The following is a 19620-nucleotide window of genomic DNA, read 5'->3' as shown; positions in this document are numbered from 1 at the left end:
ACTCATGTTGTTATTAATATTACTAGGTTATTGATAAAAAAACTTGGCTTTGAAAACTGTATACTTACAAAAAAGTTTGTTTCGGTATACACTAGCATAGCCTTTTCAATTATGAACAGTTTTGACCCAAATGAATAGGCATTCTTCGTTTTTCTAGCATTTTTGCTCTAAATGAAGGTTTAAAATTTTAAACACATCTCACGCTGTTGTTCCGATACTGGAAGTGAGATCCAAACAAAAGTCAAGAGCAGCCTATTTTTATAGAAATTGACACTGTAATTTGAATCTAAGTTAGTGAAAACCGACAAAGCTGTTGTTTTAGAGTTTTCGTTCACTATCTCGGGTACTTCCGTAACCGGGAGCTGGAAACCGGTATAGCTGAATCGGTTTGTTTAGTCAGCTACTAGCATTCACAGATACAAATATTTTGTGAATTTACATTTATTTTCATGCACATATTTGGAACAGGCAATTGAATGGAAATTTACATTACAAAACGAAGCGGTTTGTAAATATACAGTCTTGTTCAATGAAAAACTAAATGAATTTTAATGTAATTTTACACCAATCATGGTTTTCAATCAGATTTTCGTTTCAACTGATGTCTATTTAATAGTACTATCGGTTTACATGTCGTGTAAGTTTCATCTTTTCTTTCTGTGTAACCTATAAATTGAAACAGATTTAAACCAAATTGTTCGCGTTTTTTTCATTATCGCTCTATATCACATCTTTCATACACACTACCCTGTATTTCCGGAACCGGAAACCAGATCTGGATAAAATTCTACATGATCTTATGGAAACATAATACTTTTCATTTGAATCTGAGTTTGCGAAGATCGGTTTAGTCGTTTATGAGGATTTAGAGTGAATTTCGGTTTGGAGCACTCGAGCATTTTTTCGGTACTTTTTGGACCAGGAACGATGATCCAATATACTCAAAGTCAACGTATTTGGTCACCAACTAACTATACCCGCCTAATTGAAGAGTTATACGGCTATTTGAATATATTTGGTTTGATTTTTCCGTGTTATGTATAAAAATACGCTCCAGAAAATGTTATTTTTATACTTATAAGCCTGTAATTCCAGAACCAGAAGTAGTATCCGGATGAAATTCGGTAGGATAGTATGGAATTGTAAGACCTTCCATTTGAAGCTTGCGACAATCGGATGAGCGATCTCTGAGAAAATCGAGTGCACTTTTTTAGCTCATCTTGCACCTCTTACCCCATAACTCCGGAACCAAAAGTCGTATCTATAAGATTTGCAATAGCTGGTCTTAAATTTGAATCTGAGTCGAAGAAAATCGGTTAAGCGATTTCTAAGAAAATCGAGGGCGCTTATTTAATTTTTTGCACATTTTAATCCGTTACTCCCGAACCGGAAGTTCGATCCGCGTAAAACTCAATAGCAACCTACCAAGAAACCTTTCATTTGAATATGAATTTGTGAAAATCGATCCAGCTATCTCTGAGAAAATCGAGTGCACATTTTTGTTACTTACACACAAACATAAACACACATACACAAACACACCCACACAGATATTTTGCGTACTCGATGAACTGTGTCGAAAAAGTCGAAAGATTCGGTGCAAAAGTTGGTCTTCACAATGATTGCATAGCATTTCTAAATTGAATTAAGCTCGCTTAATCACTTAATCACTATGCTTGATTCTTGAAAGAACAACCGGAAACGCTTTGTTTGACCGTCTACTGATAATGACCATCGATTAGAGTAATTTTGATGTCAATTTAGAATCTTTTTTAAATGTTTTTTGTTTCTTGTATTTTAAGTGATAGTATACAATTTTTAACACACTTTACCCTAAAATTGCGGAACCGCAAGTCGGATCCGGATGAAATTCAACAATTCCATATGGGACCACAGGACCTTTTATTTGAATCTATGTTTGTGAAAATCGGTCAAACCATCGCTGAGAAAAGTAACTGAGATCCATTTGGGAAAATATGACCACTGAATTCTGAAAACCAGGATAGTCGCAATCAAATTGTTTATTTCATGCACATATTTGGAGCAGGCAATTGAATGGAAATTTACGTTACAAAACGAAGCGGTTTGTAAATATACAGTCTTGTTCATTGAAAAACTAAATGAATTTCAATGTAATTTTACATCAATCATGGTTTTAAATCAGATTTTCGTTTCAACTGATGTCTATTTAATAGTACTATCGGTTTACATGTCGTGTAAGTTTCATCTTTTCTTTCTGTGGACTATCAAACGAAGCCGTTTTGAGGTCAGTTCAGATTTTTTTTTAGCTTTTCGTTCGCCCCATAGGATTATTCATTTACATTCATGATTGCATAAATTGGTTACGCCATCTTTGAGAAAAGCTAGTAAGTAATTTGAAATTGGAATTTTTATTCTAATCATCCTAAAATACAGGAACCTGAAGTCGAATTCAGGTGAATTCCATAAGTTTTGTAAAGGACCATAAGATCATTTATTTGAAAATTTGTACGCATATTTTCATTTTATGTATATTTTACCCCATAACTCCGGAACAGGAAGTCTTATCCAAACCAAATTCAGGAATTTTGTATGGAATCACAAGACCTTTCATTTGGATCTAAATTTGTGATAATCGGTTTAGCCATCTCCTAGAAAAATTGGAGCACTTATATGATCAATTTTTTGCACATTCTATCCCATATTTCCGGAACCGAAAGTTGTATGAAAAAAAAATTATTTAGGAATTTTGTATGGAACCATAAGACCTTTCATTTGAATCTAAGTTTATGAAAATCGGTTCAGCTGTATCCGAGAAAAGTTAGTGCAATAAACGTTTACTACCTTTCGGAAACCGTATAGGATTTTGTATTCATTAATCTGAAATCTATTGAATATTGATATTAGGATGACTAGTTTTTGATGAAAAAACAATCATAACTTTTATGATACCTTATATTAAAAACAAATAGATTGTCAACTCCCTCGAAAACTCTCGTAGAACAACTCATATAAAAGATAGAACAGAAAAAGAGACATAATACTTTTACTCTATGAAATTGATATAACTCGATCAAAAGAAGAGTTAAGTAATAGGTACACAACAAGTTTGCAGCGGAGTGCAATCACTTTTAAATTCAATTAAGAAAGCTAGATTCAAAAGTTTAAATCCGAAAATGAACCATTCTATTCACATAAAAAACGCGCAGTTTGATTACAAACAACTTTTGTGAAGACACCAACTCCAAACAAAATTCAATAGAGAAAATATTTTTGTCTCGTCAATTTCCCATTTCGGAGCACTCAGCAGATTAAGATATGTATAAAAGAAAACAATTTACTTAATATGACAGTTGCACGACCAAGAGATGGTAGCGTATTCGTGATTTATCCAAAGCGCAAAGGTCGCAAAAAGATATTCCTATTGGCGCATTGTCGCAAAACTGAATAACCGGTAGTAATGACACAGACTAACAGACATGACAGTATGAGTAAATTGTTATAAAAATCATTTTTCGTGATGCACTAGTTCCACCCAGTGTTGGTGATTGCTGAAAATTTGACAGAAGCTGCTAGATTTTTATCTATATTGTATACAACATTTTCAATCCGGTAGAAGATGCTACAAGAATTCGAGTCTCTCAATGCATGAACCTCGAGAGAATTTTTCTACATTTCTTCGCTCCACTTCATACTCTGAGTATTTCATGGCCTTTAAAAAAAATTTCAGTCTGATAATGATCGCCGCTGTGTGGAATTTACCAAGAGAGAATCGCAAGTTGACAATTATCGCAGAAAATCGAATCGATGATTCAACTTGATGATTCTCATACTAGGTTGCAATATTTCAAAACCCTTGTGTGCAGCATTCACAGACATTTTCATAGACACAACTTATACAAAGGTTATATGCACATAGTTAGAATAAGCGGCAATAGTAAAATGATTCTATCGCAATTATCAACTGCCCATACAGAATCGGATCGCGAAACGAGAATAAGCGACCGTTTGTTGCTTCAGAGAGAATCCCCACAGCAGCGTGCTAGCCGTTGATTCTCAGACGGTTCACTCTCGCACTAGTGTCTATTCTATGTTAAATGTACCATGCCGGTTTTTTTGTTGTTGCGATGATTTCCGATTCTCTTTGATGGCACTGATTTAATCGTGGAAAAGTTGCGAGTGAGCATTCTTTGATACGATAAAAGCCATCCTTGGTTCCACCTATATTGTACTGCGCGAACTATTTACTATCGGTACACCCCTTGTGTTACGTAAAAGGTTTTTTACTAGTTGGTTTCCCCTCGTTTGTCAACACCGATCAGCTGCTTACAGGGTTGCCTGATTTCATCAAAATATTCGATAATGAATCGTCACAATAAATTATTGGAGTACGTTGATAATATATTTAACTTTTTTAACGATGTTGGAAAGTAAACATTTATTTTACTCAACGTTGTTCATCTAGACTATTTTTGATTGTGTTGGTAATTTTCATCCGAAATTAAGACCAGAAGCAAGTAAATATTGTAACAAAACGGGTTCGATTTTGTATTGCGTTGTAGGATGAGAAGTAGGCAAAATTCTGTATATAGTTTTGGCAATATGTAATTAATCTGTATCCTGCATGAAATTCGCATGGAGGTATACAAATCAATACATTACAGGTAATTCTGTATGAATGGCAACTCGGTTGATAAATGAAAAAAATAAACACAGTCTAGATGACAGACAGGATGTATTTGATAGGGTAACGTGGCGCCATCATGACATATGCGAGTACTGTCCCAACTAAAGAAATATTCGAAATGACCGTTTATATGGTTAAATAATCTAATTTGAGTGTCCTGTCTGTTAGTCTGTGGTAATGAATCCAAGAAAAGAAGGGTTCTTCCGTAAAATTTTCATATCGGCAGAAGTGACTTGCGTTTTTTTTTGTTTATTCAATAGTACAAATAGATATCAGCAATAAAAGTAAACTCGGAATAGAAGAAAATCGATTTCAAAGAGATTACTACTACTTTTTTTTATGTAAACTACGATCAAACATGGAAAAACTTCAGAAATGTGTGAAATTGGGTAAGGTTAGTTTTTTCCGGATCAACATTTTTTTTAAACAGAAACCAATGTAATGTTGATTTCTCGAAAACTAGAATGTTTTGCGATAGAGTACCATTTATTGTGGCTACTTTATTTGTTATTTCCGGGCATTTGAAAAATGGTATTGAACCAAGTATTATGCCTCATTCTAAATAAACGTTTGTTTTCGCACAAAAAATTAAGATCAACTTTACCACCTCAGAATAAAAACTGTTTCTTCAACTTCTACTATGATTTTTCAAATGAAATGTTTACATATGCAAAATTTCATCAAAATCGTTCAAGTGGTTATAGGGACCGTGCACGACAACAAGTAGCGCCATTAGTGACGAATAGGCAAAATAATCCTACCATAGCTTTAAACTGTTACCATATGTTTACGCTCAATAAAATAGTCAAAAACCTGTTTTAATCCATCTAGTGGTGTGATGATGCTTTTCTCATGTCAATCACATTCTCGTATATAATACTGTGGTATACTATTAAAAATATTTCTCCTCGATTCTTAAAATAAACCAAAGAGATTGTTTGTGCATTATCTGGTATAACATACAGAATGAACATCCATGAGAAAACGAAGTGAGTTCCACTATTGTAGTTATTTCGGGCACTGGAACCCGAGAACCGGTATAATCGAAGTTGGTTCGTATGGCCATTAACTAACATGACCTACAAACTCTACTAGTTTTTATTCAAATTTTGAAGATTTAATACGATTTTGATATCGTACTCTAAACGACGATTTTGATTGCATCCGAAAAATATGCTTAATTTTCGGAAGGAGCATAAGATCTTTTATTTGAACCTAAGATTAGGAATACCGTACCGTAAGTGAGATCCTTTTTCGAGTAAATGACTATTATCTGCCGACGTTATTCGAAAACCGGGAACCAGGATAACCGGATTCGGTTTGTTTGCCTGCCTACTGATAACGGCTACCGATTAGAATACTTTCAAGACCAATTTAGAAAACTTTTTACATTTTTCGTTTCGACTTTTTTAATGGCTGTACACAATTTTTAGCACACTTTACTCTATCATTCCGGAACCGAGAGTCGGATCCGGATGAAATTCAGGAATTCCGTGTAGAATCACGAGACCTTTCATTTGAATCTAAGTTAGTCAACATCGATTCAGTCATTTTCGAGAAACACACACACAGACATTGCTCAGCTTGACGAACTGAGAGGAATGACATATGACACTTGGCCAATTTTTACTAGTCGATTTTCAAGTGATTGTATAATCTTTATATATGAGAAAAGCAAAACAGTTCAGCGTTTCAATAAAATAATTTTTTGTTGTTAATTTTGTGAATCGTATTTTCAATATACGTGGAACTGGCTACCCGTCAGCATTTTTACGATTGAAATTTATTTCCTTTTTCCATTCTAAGTAGAATGGAGTATCCTACGAATTATTTGAAGTTTTAGTTAAAATTTGACAGTCGAGCGGTTATTTTTTATCAAGTAGTTAAATATATGTAAAACTGCGGCCCATTTTAAAGTTCGACGGATGGAAAGTTATTTGGATCTATTTTGCTCTGAAAATAAAGTAATAGCAAGTGATGTAGTAATTGCAATTCAGCGAAAGTATGAATATCTTTGAGATAAACTTATTTCATTTAACAAAGTATTTAATTTTTTTATTGGGGTATTTTCTTTGAGTGAAAATATAAAAAGAAATTACACAGAAGCAATTTTTACTAAAGGTCTGTGATTAGAATATTGTTGCAAGATTTTTTCAGTGTTTCCAGTCCAGTGGATTAAAAAATCATTTAGAGCAAATTAAGAGCAAATTCAGCAGCTGCAAGATTCATATGGGTGGTCTATAATGTAAATGAAACTGAAACAAACGTATCCCCAGCAATCCGTTTTAGTTTTATTTATTCGACCAGTTCTACTGTCAAATTTAAAACTGGTATACATTGCCGTTCTATTTTTTCTATATTTGAAACACAGATAAAACGCTGCTGGGGCTGCCAGTTTATTTTGTTATAATTTCTAGATTTAAATTTTAAAACTGACATAAATTATGCATCTAGAACTAGAACACTCCTGTCAGTCATCGTGCCATTATGAAGGGCAAGCTCCAGGAAATAGGGAAGGTTTTCAAAAACGACAAGAACTTGAAGACAGAGTGTCAGGAAGTGTGTAAGAAAGATGTCAAGTGATTTCAAGTGACCTTAACCAACGTTATGCACATATAATTTTAGTCAATTTATATGAGCTTGGGTGCATCAACCGCTGGGAATTGAAATTTTGCGACGGCAATTCAAACGCGCCATTCAATCACAGCGCGTTCTGTGTGTTTGAAACCCTTCGCTCTCGTTACTTTTATAAATTAAATTCATGTCAAAAAGCGTTTTATTGCTAATGCATGAACATCATCATCGGTATCAAACAGCTGGAAGTAAAACAGTCTGCTGGAAGTAAATCCATTGAATTTGAAGCATAAAATTTTTGCGCATACCTGAGAGATTACGAGATGATCATTCATTAAAATTTTCTAATTTGTTAACTTTATCACAACACCGCTGCTGGATAAACACTTGTTATCATAAATTTCTCAAATCGAATGAACACAATTTCACCAAACGCTTTGAACATCAATCTCATTGACATTTTGAAGCGACGCGAACAGATTTCAACTAAAAAAGTTGTTGATTTTGCATTGCGATTATTATTTTGCTTTCAACTGTCTCCGGCATTTGACAGCATTCAAAACAACATATTTTTCAACTACTTGAATATATGCAAATTAAAAACCATATTGGTTGAATCAAAAAGAAATTAGTTAAATCAACTATCGCAAAAATCAAAAACTGCGATATCGCAATTTTATGATCGAAGGGTTCTCCGTGCGGAACGTGGAGACTTCGTATGAATCACGAATTGCAACAGCTTCTAGGAGAACCACCCATCGTACGGACAGCTAAAATCGGACGTCTACGATTGGCTGGTTCTTGCATTTAATCCGACTGGTAAAAGAAGAAGAGAAGCGCAACGAGCAAGGTGGATCGATCAAGTGGAGGGTGATCTCAGAAGCATACGTGCCTTGATTGGCTGGCGACGAGCAGCCATGGATCGAGTTATGTGGAGACGTATGCTTAATACAGCAAATAGGGAATTTGACCAAATATCGGATGTTTTCGGATCAAAATAACAATCACATGAAGATTTTCAATGAATATCACAACGTCTCCGAATCAGCTCATCTATTTGGTTACTCAACAAGGTTACAAGCGCTCCTGTATTTTGTTTTATGTTTTGTTTCTTTCTGGATCACTTCTTACGTACTAAATCTCTCGTCTTCTGTTTTGTTTTCGCTGAAATACAATAAATATAGTATGTATAATTTACGTTTCATCTGCGTTCACTATCACTTATGTAATCTATATATATATATACTCTGTCCATGTAATTGTTTTTATTTGCTTCAATCTGTATGTTTTATTGTTAATGCTTGCAGTAATTCTCAAAGCTAATTGAAAAATATTAGTTTTCATGATGTTTCGTTTACCAGCAACTGTTTTGGATTGTAAATGTTTTTTTTTTTTGTTTTCTGTTTTAACAAATAGTTGAACTATTTCAATTTTGTTGTTAGAAAGAATTTAAATTTGACAACAGCAAAAAATAAAATAAATGCTTCTCAGAACAAAAACTGAACCTGAAGTTATAAAACAGAGAGCATCTCTTTTTGTTGACATATATTTCAATATTACTATCGCGGTGAATTCAGAACTTGTATGTTTACCTGCATCAAATTGTCCCGAGCCTATCAATAAATTGAAATGTACATTACCTCTAGTTTATCATCTAAGGCGTTTTCAAAACCCTGTGATAGTGGAACTTTTCATTTACTTTAATTTATCATGGCAAAACATTTTCTTCTTAAGAAACTGGTAGTATTTACTGAGAAAAAAATTTGAAATCAATCGTGAAAAGATATTAACAGCTATTGAAAAATCAATCATTGAAACTAAAATCGCCAATCATAATCTACTAAAACTAAACGCTGTTCTTTTCTAATCAATGCTTTAAGGACGGTAACAATGAGCGTACAGTCAGAGACAGTAACGAAGATTATATATATATATATATATATATATATATATATATATATATATATATATATATATATATATATATATATATATATATATATATATATATATATATATATATATATATATATATATATATATATATATATATATATATATATATATATATATATATATATATATATATATATATATATATATATATATATATATATATATATATATATATATATATATATATATATATATATATATATATATATATATATATATCTGTCAGATAAACAATAATAAGATTTGATTTTATGAAAGAAATTTGAGCATCAAACTCAAGTGTTGCACTCAATTTTATTTGTAATATTTTCATAAATGCTACAAATTTTCCTCAATGATCACACTTACGTAAACCAGCTTTATAAAATGTTGTAAGATAATAATTTCGAAATTAGCAATTTGATGTTTACAATCGAATTATTATATCCAGCAACAACAAGGGTTATTGTTCCAATGGTCATTTCATCAGTAGTGTCACCACGTTATTTTTTTAACGAATTGTGATACGATCGGGTACAATATTTTCGCTGCAGCTTTAAGAAGCAGTATCATATTAGTTCCACAAAAGTGCAATCGAACGAACGAAGTTCAGAATCGGGGTGATAATCTAAACTGAGCGAAAAAAATAGCACCACCCTGTTTTATCACTATATTTTCCTTAGCATTGAGGTATAGAAATGAATTTATGTAGGAAATTGCAAAAAAAAAACTCAATTCAAACGTGCGAAATGAAAAAAGTACAGCCACACACAAAAGTCCGAACAAAGCAAGATTAGATTCCCTGTTATAGTTAATGTCACGCAGAGAGAATATTCGTCAAACTGGGCCCCTACAACTGCACGATCTTTCTGTTATTTACTTTTTGCAACCAGGTTAATTTGCTGAACTTCAATGACTTTAATTTTGAATTCGAAAACGAATTCTCGTCAGTGTTCGGTTTGGGTTTCTATAAGAGTAAAAATGTAATAAATAAAAATGAAGTGTGTTGCTAATTTTTTCAAGAATCGTTTCGATAAGAACGTTTACCGTTGTTCGTTTTTTCGATTCCCTTTAAATATAAACTTAAAAAGGAAATGTGTGAAATTTTCAAACTTCATGCCAACGAATTAACAGAAAATTTTTGCTGCACTTAAATTATGAACGTGATTTATACATTGCTTCATAAGAAGGAAAAGAAATGTTGATTCTAGGAGCTACATGTTTACGAATCTGTTCCTAATTTAAGCGTTACAGAAAACATCCACGAGAGGTTTGTGTTTATACGATGAACTTATTTACTGTGAAGATCACATTTTGTTCACTTGTAGTGCAGGTGTTTTTGTCAAATTGTTCAAGAACAGATATATAATTATTAAGAAGGTCTCAGCCATGTGTTACAGATATAACAAGACGGTAAACGTAAAGAAATGTAATACAATAACAATTACAGTGGAAAAATTTAAAGTGTCTGTTAAAAACACCCGTAAAAGGCACACCGAAAATTAGGTGCATAAGTAATCTTCTAAATCCTAGGTACGGACCTGGTTACAATATGGTATAAAATAAAGGTAAAGGTAATTAATTGCAAAAGTAGTATTGATACAAACGTGTGATAATCGTGAAACATCTCCTTCTTTTTCATTCAGATCTGTATGGCCCTATCTTCTAAAACAATTGATTATCAAGATAACTTTTTCGGTGTTTAGATAGCACGTTTTGTGCGTGTACGTTCATTATATTCTGAACGCACGTTCCCTGGTGATTTGCTGAATGTGACAGGCTGCAGCGTTCCTGAATCGCAGCACGTCGTTTTGGCTTGTTTCGTTTGTGAGGGTCCGGCCGGAACTTGATTCAACATTGTGTTGTCGCAATGATATTCACGACCCTCTACATCTACGATCGTGGAACAGTCATTCACCGGTACTACTACCGATTCTGGTTGCCATTCCTTATCCGTTGGCTTCAGTTTTACAAAAACAGGCTGCCCTGTCTCAAGCTGTGGAAGAGATCGCGCCTTACGATCATAATATAATTTTGCTTGTTGTCGATTGTTTCTGATTTGCTCTATCACTCCTTCCACAATTTTTGGCAAGTATTTTTTGTCAATCATTGGAATACCACAGCGAATTCGCCGATTAAAGAGTCTTTGTGCAGGGGAGCTTTCTGTTTTCGGGGTAGTTCGCCATTGAAGGAGTAATTCCCAGAAGTCTTGGCTCGAATCATTCGCTTTTTTAACGCTTTTTTTACCGCCGACTCGGCTTTCCCGTTCGCCTGTAGATGGTACGGAGCTACATTGTGCTTGAATCTCCAAACCTTGGAAAAATGCCCAAACTCTTCACTCATGAACTGGGAACCTCCATCGCTACTCACTTCCTGTGGTTTCCGAAATCTAGCGAAATTACGCTTACATATACGAATAATTGCTGCTAAGCTTTGAGTATTCAATTCATCAATGTCAAAATAATCTTAGTAATGGTCTACTGTAATAAGATATACATGCTTCTGACTACCAGTTTGATGCTCACAGATGTCCATTGAAACTTTCTGGTACGGGTACAACGGGATCTAGTGAGTCTACATAGGCTGTGATTGTTGATTTTGGGAATATTTAGCGCAAGTATCGCAATGTTGAACATGCTGCTTTATCTGATCATTTATTCCGAGCCAAAACACTGTGTCTCGAGCAAGTTTAGTGGTGGCTTCGATGCCCGAATGAGATCGATGTAACTTTTCAAGAATTTCCTTTCGGAAATTTCGAGGAATCAGAATCCGATCGTTGCGCAAAACTAGTCCATTCACGGTGCTTAGTTCGTGTTTGTACTTCCACTATATTTGCATGTTTGCTGGCACTTCTTCGTATCTTTCTGGCGTTGATAATGAAGCCGGCAATCACTTGCATTTCCGGATCTTGTTGGGATTCTGATCGTATTCCATCCATTCGTTTGTGCAATATGGGTAGATGTTCCGTGATGATTATATGCTCTACGTCTAGTGCATAGATTTATCACAGTTGCCTACATCACTCAGTGTAATGGTTGCTCTTGACAAAATATCTGCTATGATGACCTCTTTTTTCAATAATATAATATATTTTTAGGCACACTGCTTAAGCTATGATGACCTCTTTACCTGGAGTGAACCTCAAAGCTATCTGGGACCGCTGTAAACTCAACATCATTCTTTGGATTCTTAGTGGTGCTTCAGTCAACGATTTTTGAAAGATTTTGATAAGTGGTTGGCGATCAGTTTGTACCACAACAGGTTTGCCGAGAATGTATATTTCGAATCTGCGACAAGCAAACAAGATCGCCAAGGTTTCTTTCTCGATTTGTGCATAGCGACGCTCAGTAGCACTAAGGCTTTCCTTGACGCGTAGACGACTGGCTGCCCTTCTTGAAGGAGCACAGCACCGAGTCCCACGCTGCTAACGCTGTCTTTATTGGAGTCAAAATAACGAAGGCTTCTTCTTGTTCACTTGACCGAACCCATGGTTCTTTCTGGTACGCCAGTCTTCGCAAAGGTTCGGCTACCGAGCAGAGGCTTGGAAAATACCGAGCTAGGTATGTTATCATTCCAAGAAAACGTTGCATGGAAGATACGTCTGTTGATTTCGCCATTTCCACGGACCTGGTTTAATACCTGATGACGTTAGAATATGACCAAAAAATCTCACGCTATCTTGGCATTCTGGATTGAGCCTTAAATTTTTTTCCTCCATTCGTCGCAGAAAATCTTGTAGTTTTTGATTATGAACAACCATTGCTACCGCTACGATATCACCACAACCGAAAATCATGAAGTCATCCTTTAGTGCTCGTACGTTTCGCAGTCCTTGTATTGCTTCGTGCGCTTTTAACTGAAAAATCTCGGGTGCTTGAGCTATTCCCATAGGAATACGAAGCCATTTGAAACGACCAAATGGTGCCCAACAAGTTGTTAATTTCGTACTTTCTTCGTCGAGAAACACCTGCCAAAAACCCGACCTGGCATCGACAGTTGTAAAAACTTTTGCATTCGCCAATTTGATTTGTTCGTCCAGCTGCTCAACTCATGATGCGATAAGATACGTTTCGAACTCATCCTTCCATATATTGACATTTTCCCGGAGGTTTCTGTTTATTTTCAACGGTTCCGGAAAAGGGATGCTACTGTTGATAATCAGTCGAGCTACAGCTTGCTGCTGTTCCACTTGTTCCATTTCTCCGATTTGTGTACTAATTGTATCGATAGTTTTCAATTTCGCAAATGACTGTTTCGAGACTATTGCGCAGTTCAAAAATACCCGTTATCTGACGATATAGAGCCACCAGTAAGAGACTGAGATAGCATGAGATAAAACGTTTCAATTTTGCAAAGAAATACATTTATTGGAACGAAAAACTGTTGACATTCATGCCCGTGCGTAGGAGGGGGAGAAGGGTTTTGGAGATACTGAAACCACCAAGTTCTGGTGTGACCAGCTTGTTTTCCGAATCTGAATCACATCGGAAGTCTGGAGTCTATCGTCACACGTCGCGTTCACAAAAACTAAATACGGTTTGACAACGTACACATGTTAAAAAATCCTAAATCCAAGTTCGAGAATATTGGAAGAAGATCCTACCGGATACTCTTAAAAATTGGGACTGTCGATAAATTCAATTAATTTATAAAGGATGAGTTAAAAAAAAGTCATGTTCACTAAGCACAAATCGGTTCCAACGTGGTACCGAAACCCCCAAAATGACTACTATCTGGCGATGGACATAAAGTTGTCACTTGCTTTCGTTCGGCTCGTCAGTCAATACGTTGCACTTCGGTGCAAAACGAATTATTAGCATTTAGTATTAACGTAACTAATGGAAATTTTGTTCTGTAGAATCGCCAGAGGTAGAACTCAAATAAAAAAAGATAAATTCCAACCATATTATCATTGTTATGTCCACCGGATATAAAATCGGTATGTTAGCACCAGCCATTTGAATGTACACCGATTACACTGGGCCCCTCGTGTTTTAAGCCCCAAACACGAAGACCCAGCCCCTCAAATTGTGAAAACTATTTCCACTTGAACGACTGAAAGCAAAACTCGGAGAAGTGAAACTTAGTTTGAAAAACCCGTTTAAGTATTTTTGAATGCAAAAATCGGATAAAAACATTGAGAACAAAAACCGGACTTGGATTTTGCAATGCAAGAATTGTTTAAAACTATCTTTTCTGCAAGAATCGGACAAAATATTTTTGAATGCAAAAACCGGACAAAAACTTAGCCGGTTCCTCCAAAACAAATGTATTTATCCGGTTCCATTACTCTCTCACTCTGTCGTTACATGAACATCAGGAAAATAAAAGTGCTCAGCGAAATCGTGGGTACTTTTTTGGCATTTTTTAACTTGTTTTTTTTTTTTGAGAACATTTACGAGCAAGCACAAAATGCGTGACTCGCAAACTACACTCCGTCTTACCCTTACCAGCTGAGAATTACTAGACATGAAAAATTAAAAGGCACAACTAAAATCATATCCGTTAGCTTTCATCAAAACGCGTATAAAAACTGATCCGTTCATCTTCAACTTATATTTTAACTGTTCTCACGATCAGGCCCGTGCGCAGGAATCATCCATGGGGGGGGTTTCAAGAGGAGAGGGGGGTGTCCAAAAATGTAAAACGAATTCTGACAGGATCGTGCGCGGGGGGGGAGGGGTTTCAAATTATGTCAGTTTATAAATTGATAAAAAATTGATAAAAAAATATGAATTGTCAAGTTATTTGCACTTTATTATAATAAGTACTCCATTGTTTATGAAACTTAATTTAAAAAAAATTCTTCATGGGGGGGGGTTAAAACCCCCAAAACCCCCCCCCTGTGCACGGGCCTGCTCACGATTGTTTTTTTTTTGTTTTGGTTTCAGTATACTTCTATTCACCCTTCAAGCATCAAAGCGTTTTCGTTATTATTTTTTTATTTGGCTCACTTTTGAATCTTTTTCCATTCATTAGATATGTTTCGCATCATTTACAACATAGCAACTTTTTGGGAAATGCGTCTTAAAAGCAATTTCGAGAATGTTAAGCTAGTAGAATAGCGCATGCGCTTTGTTTTTGGTTTAGTGACTTTAATTTTCTGTTGGTTATGATATCTGTACAAAAGTACCCCATTTAAGGGCACATATTTTTTATCCATAGGACTGAGAATACATAGATGAAACCAGTTACATTAGATTTGATTCATTTGAAAAACTTTCAATAACGTAAATTTACCGTTCAATTTCTTGGATACAATATTTTAGAACTATAGAATAACTGAACAACGGGGGACTTTTTTCAAGTTTATTCCATTTCTTAACAAATTGGTAATAAATAAACACAGTATTGACAACGTACGTCATTCTATTTTGTAACGCTAGCAAACACTTTTATAATAAAATTCTATAATGAAATCACACTACCGAAATAAATTATATTAGACACAAGAAAAAATATTATTCGTTTCTGTGTTCTCACTCGAATCGTTATTTCTCTCATGGTAATATTAGTTGGTGATCTTGTATGTGAGTTTATGAGTTTATATAATAACAACGCGCTTACTTGCCTCCGGACTATTTACAATGTTTCACTTTGCCATCAGCTGCTCTTTCAGATGTTGTATTCCTGACAGCACTTGGAACAGTAGAAATTCGTATTGATGCTCCCATAGAACTTGCAGCCGTCCGTTCGACACATTTGATTTTTCCCATAGTGACTACTGGTGAGAGCGACCTCCGTCGAAGCCGTTGCCGGTTGTCGTTGTAACGTTGTTTCCGACGTGTTTGAACCCGAAGACGAAGACGACGACATTCCCGACGAAGAAGATGCACTGGGAAGTTGCTGATGTTGTTGCTGTTGCAAGACGGGACTAACCATTGGTGGCGGAAGTGTAACACACATTCCTGCTGGGGCTCGGTTCAAAATAGTGTTCCCCGGAGAATACACCGTGGCAACAATGCCACCCGATGTTGCCGTGGCCTGTTTGGCAAAGTTGGAGAAGTCCATAGAAGGACCATTCTTCGATAATGGCGATGGTTGGATGCGTTCCGTAGGACTGAATCCATGACTGTGATTACCGGACTGACCAGTAGAAGTACTGATCGGAAACGCTCGTTTGTCATTGTAGAAAGTGGATCGCGACAGATAAAGAGTTTGATCCATCTCATTAAGCCTCCGAACAGAAGGTAGCTGTTGGATACGATCGTGACTCTCCATATCTGCTTCGGTATAAAACTTTGATTTTCCCGTTCCGTAACGTGGCATAAAATCGTTCACATTACAACTTTGAGATTCTCGCTTTCGCTGCGTTTCGTAGCATTCCAAGCACATGTAGCTGGTAGCCACGGTGCCATAGTTCAGACAGCCTGCGTTGATGCAGTTGACCAGGTCTGTTCCATTGTCTGCTTCATAATCGCAAACATCCTGGCCCGGATCGACGTATTTGTTAAGTTTCTCCAGTTCCTTTCGTTCACGTAATCGTTCTCCCTCTAGATATCGCTCCTGGGCACACTCCAAATAGTTTTTAATCATCTCTTCTTGGTACTCGTGTCTTCGTGCCTTCAAGGTGGCACATAGAATTCTAAACTTTGGATATTCTCCTCGTGATGATTTATCAAAAGAAATGCTTGACTTTTTATGTTGCCCACTTTTACTACCGATCCTCGTTATGGATCCGATATTCTTCTTCAGTTTCTTACTCATACTTTTTCCAATGCTTCCGAATTGTTTGGCCACACTTTGTAATTGCTTGGCAGCCTTACTTTTCCCACTCGTGCCACTACCCCCCGAAACACTTGGTGAAAACGGAGGAAGTGACTGATTCGAAGCTGTCATTGCAGCTAAATTGGTCGTGCTTGTCCCGCTGTTATGATTCTCATCGGCAAACACTATTTCTCCATCCGCTATTTTTTTCTCGTACTCCTCATCTGAGTAATCGTCATATATTTCATCATCGGGACTATCAGCTGCTGGTGCATACACAATATCCAAATATTCCTTCAATAATGCCACATGCTCTCTATCCGTCAACACCCAATTCCCATCACTACCGTCGTACTGTCGCCAGTTGAAATCGTTCCCCGGATCTATACAGAACTGAATAGTTAACAGCTGATTACTAGCATCCACTAGTGGAACCAATGCTGGTGGGTAGTCTCCCACCGTTTCCATTGCTACCAATGCCGAAAAGTGGGCCATATCGTAAGCCAACAGTAAAGGTGCTCTATGGCACTCATTTGAGGGTACCTCGAATGGTAAATACACACCACCAAACGGAATAGGCGAAAACGCTTCTCCGTTCATATCCCGCAAGAACACATCCGAAACCACGATGATCGTGCGCCGCAAAATATGTGCCAATGCAAGCACATGAATCTCTTCCAAACTTTCATATGTAGCGCTCTCGTCATCCGTTCCACCCGACGGTCCGTCCAGATTCTTCTCGATTAGCAGCGAACGTCTTCGCGAGGCACATTTCGAGTTACGCCGTGGTTCCGGCGAAGCGATTGCCACAATCTCCTCCCATTCTTTAGCCCACTCGGTTTCACAGAAAACAAAACCGGCCTGTTTGTTGAGACGAGTCTGCTGAAAACGCCACCGCCTGTAGAGGGCGTCCCGAAATTCTTCCTTCGAGAGAATATCATGTAAGGTGCGTCGTAACGTCAATCGCCGATCATGGAAGCCCCACATGGCCAAGGAAGCCGCATGCAGCAAACAGTTGCCATCACCTGGAACGATGGATAATGATCCAATGTCAAAAGATAACAACATTTTTCATGTTTTGTGTATATGTGGGTATGTGTGTGTTAGAGAGTGAATAAACGTGACAAAAATATGCACTCAATTTCCCCCTGCAATGTTGAACCTTCCCGGGTTGGTGGTTCAATGCATAGGACGCTGGTCGTACAAGCCAGTTGTCGTATGTTCGAGCCCCGACCTGGAAGGAGGATCCATAGTACTAGCCATGCAATGATTCTGTACGCTAAGAATCGGCTGCGAAGTCTGTTGAAACAGAAAGGCCAAATTCCACAAAAGGAATGTAATGCCAAGACTTTGCTTTGGTTGAACCTTCCTACATTAATCCATGCATGTTGGCCAGGTCCGAATATAGATCTACTTAGGAAAGAGAAGGATTTTTAGTTTGATGCTCGTTGCTACTAGAAACCGAGAAATTCTCTACATTTCCACATGCATCACGAGAAGAGGTAATTCGTTAGCAACAATGCTAATAATCACCCTCATTCTTGTTTAAGACCATATGCGATACATTCGAAAGTATGTCATATTCGTATTACTGTTTACGTTCGAGCCAATCGCACAATCAAATATCGAACATACATAAGAACAACACCAATCTGACTTTAGGCCATCAGTTTCGGTACAGACCTAAGTTGTAATAACAAATATTTAACCTTGTTTGATACATGCAAAAACAACTGTTCATTGAATAGAAATAGGAAAGTTTGTTCGGACTTAAACTAACAAACTCTATAAATCCTGATTACCCTGTAGTTCCGGAACCGGAAGTAGTATCCACAACAAATTTAGAAATTCCGTATGAAACTGTAAGTCTTTTCCTTAGAACCTATAAGTTTGTGAAAATTGATTTAGCCATTTTGAAGGAAAGTGAGTGAGACCCTTTTGCAGTTTTTAATCACCATTTCCAATTCTTCGGATACCGGATTCAGATGACCGGTATAGCCGAAGTTGGTTTGTTTGCCAGCAACAAATATGACCTGAAAATTGGAACAGTTTTGAACCTAGTTAAACCTAGACTTACTATCTCATGCTCTATTTCGATTAAATCAATTAAACGAAATCTAACAAACGAAGCGAACCTGCATTTATGTTACTTCTGCATATGTAAGTCAAGCTAAACAACATGAATCAACAGCGTAAAACATGTAGTAGGATTATTACTTTTATTATTATTATGGACATCAATACACCACCGGCACGGTATTACTGCACTACCAGATGTGAAAATTTCATATTTTTTCAAATAAATTTGAATTCATTGACATTCGTGTATTCTGTCGGACGTACTGATCATAAAATAGTTATAATTTTTATCAACGGCAGCACCGTCTTTTGTCAATATTACACACTATCAGCAGACATCCGTAACCGTCTCGTTTTCTTCATTGTGTGTACGAAATAGAACAAAGCACGCATTGTTTGTTTTGTGTTTTCTTCTTCTTTCGGTGTGGTATGTATTGTCATTCTATATGGCGATTGAAAACTTTGACACTCATCGCCCTGTAACTGCGGAACCGGAAGTCGGATCTAGATGAAATTTCACAGTAGCTTTAAAGATAATATGAGCTTTTATTCAAATCGATATGTAAAAATTGGTTCAAGCATCGCAGAGGAATCGAAGTGAGTTCTATTTTTTAACTTTTTCTCCACAACTTTCGGTTCTTCCGGAACAGGAAAAGGGG

General features: G+C 36.4%; 1 protein-coding gene across 6 annotated transcripts in view; it reads right to left on the bottom strand.

Moving 5' to 3' along the window:
• Positions 1-9421: 9421 nt before the first annotated feature.
• LOC131438801 (OTU domain-containing protein 7B-like) overlaps positions 9422-19620 on the bottom strand; it is a 51059-nt gene continuing 40860 nt past the window's right edge. For all 6 annotated transcript variants that reach the window (XM_058609086.1, XM_058609092.1, XM_058609089.1 and 3 more), the window contains one exon: positions 9422-17907. In XM_058609086.1, coding sequence (XP_058465069.1) covers positions 15791-17907 — 2117 coding nt within the window. In that variant the 3' untranslated portion in view covers positions 9422-15790. The remainder of the gene's footprint in view (positions 17908-19620) is intronic.

The sequence above is a fragment of the Malaya genurostris genome, chromosome 3 (assembly GCF_030247185.1).
Source record: "Malaya genurostris strain Urasoe2022 chromosome 3, Malgen_1.1, whole genome shotgun sequence".
Lineage (NCBI taxonomy): Eukaryota > Metazoa > Arthropoda > Insecta > Diptera > Culicidae > Malaya > Malaya genurostris.
Note: the sequence above shows the minus strand (reverse complement) of the source record. Positions and strands in the feature narration are given on the sequence as shown.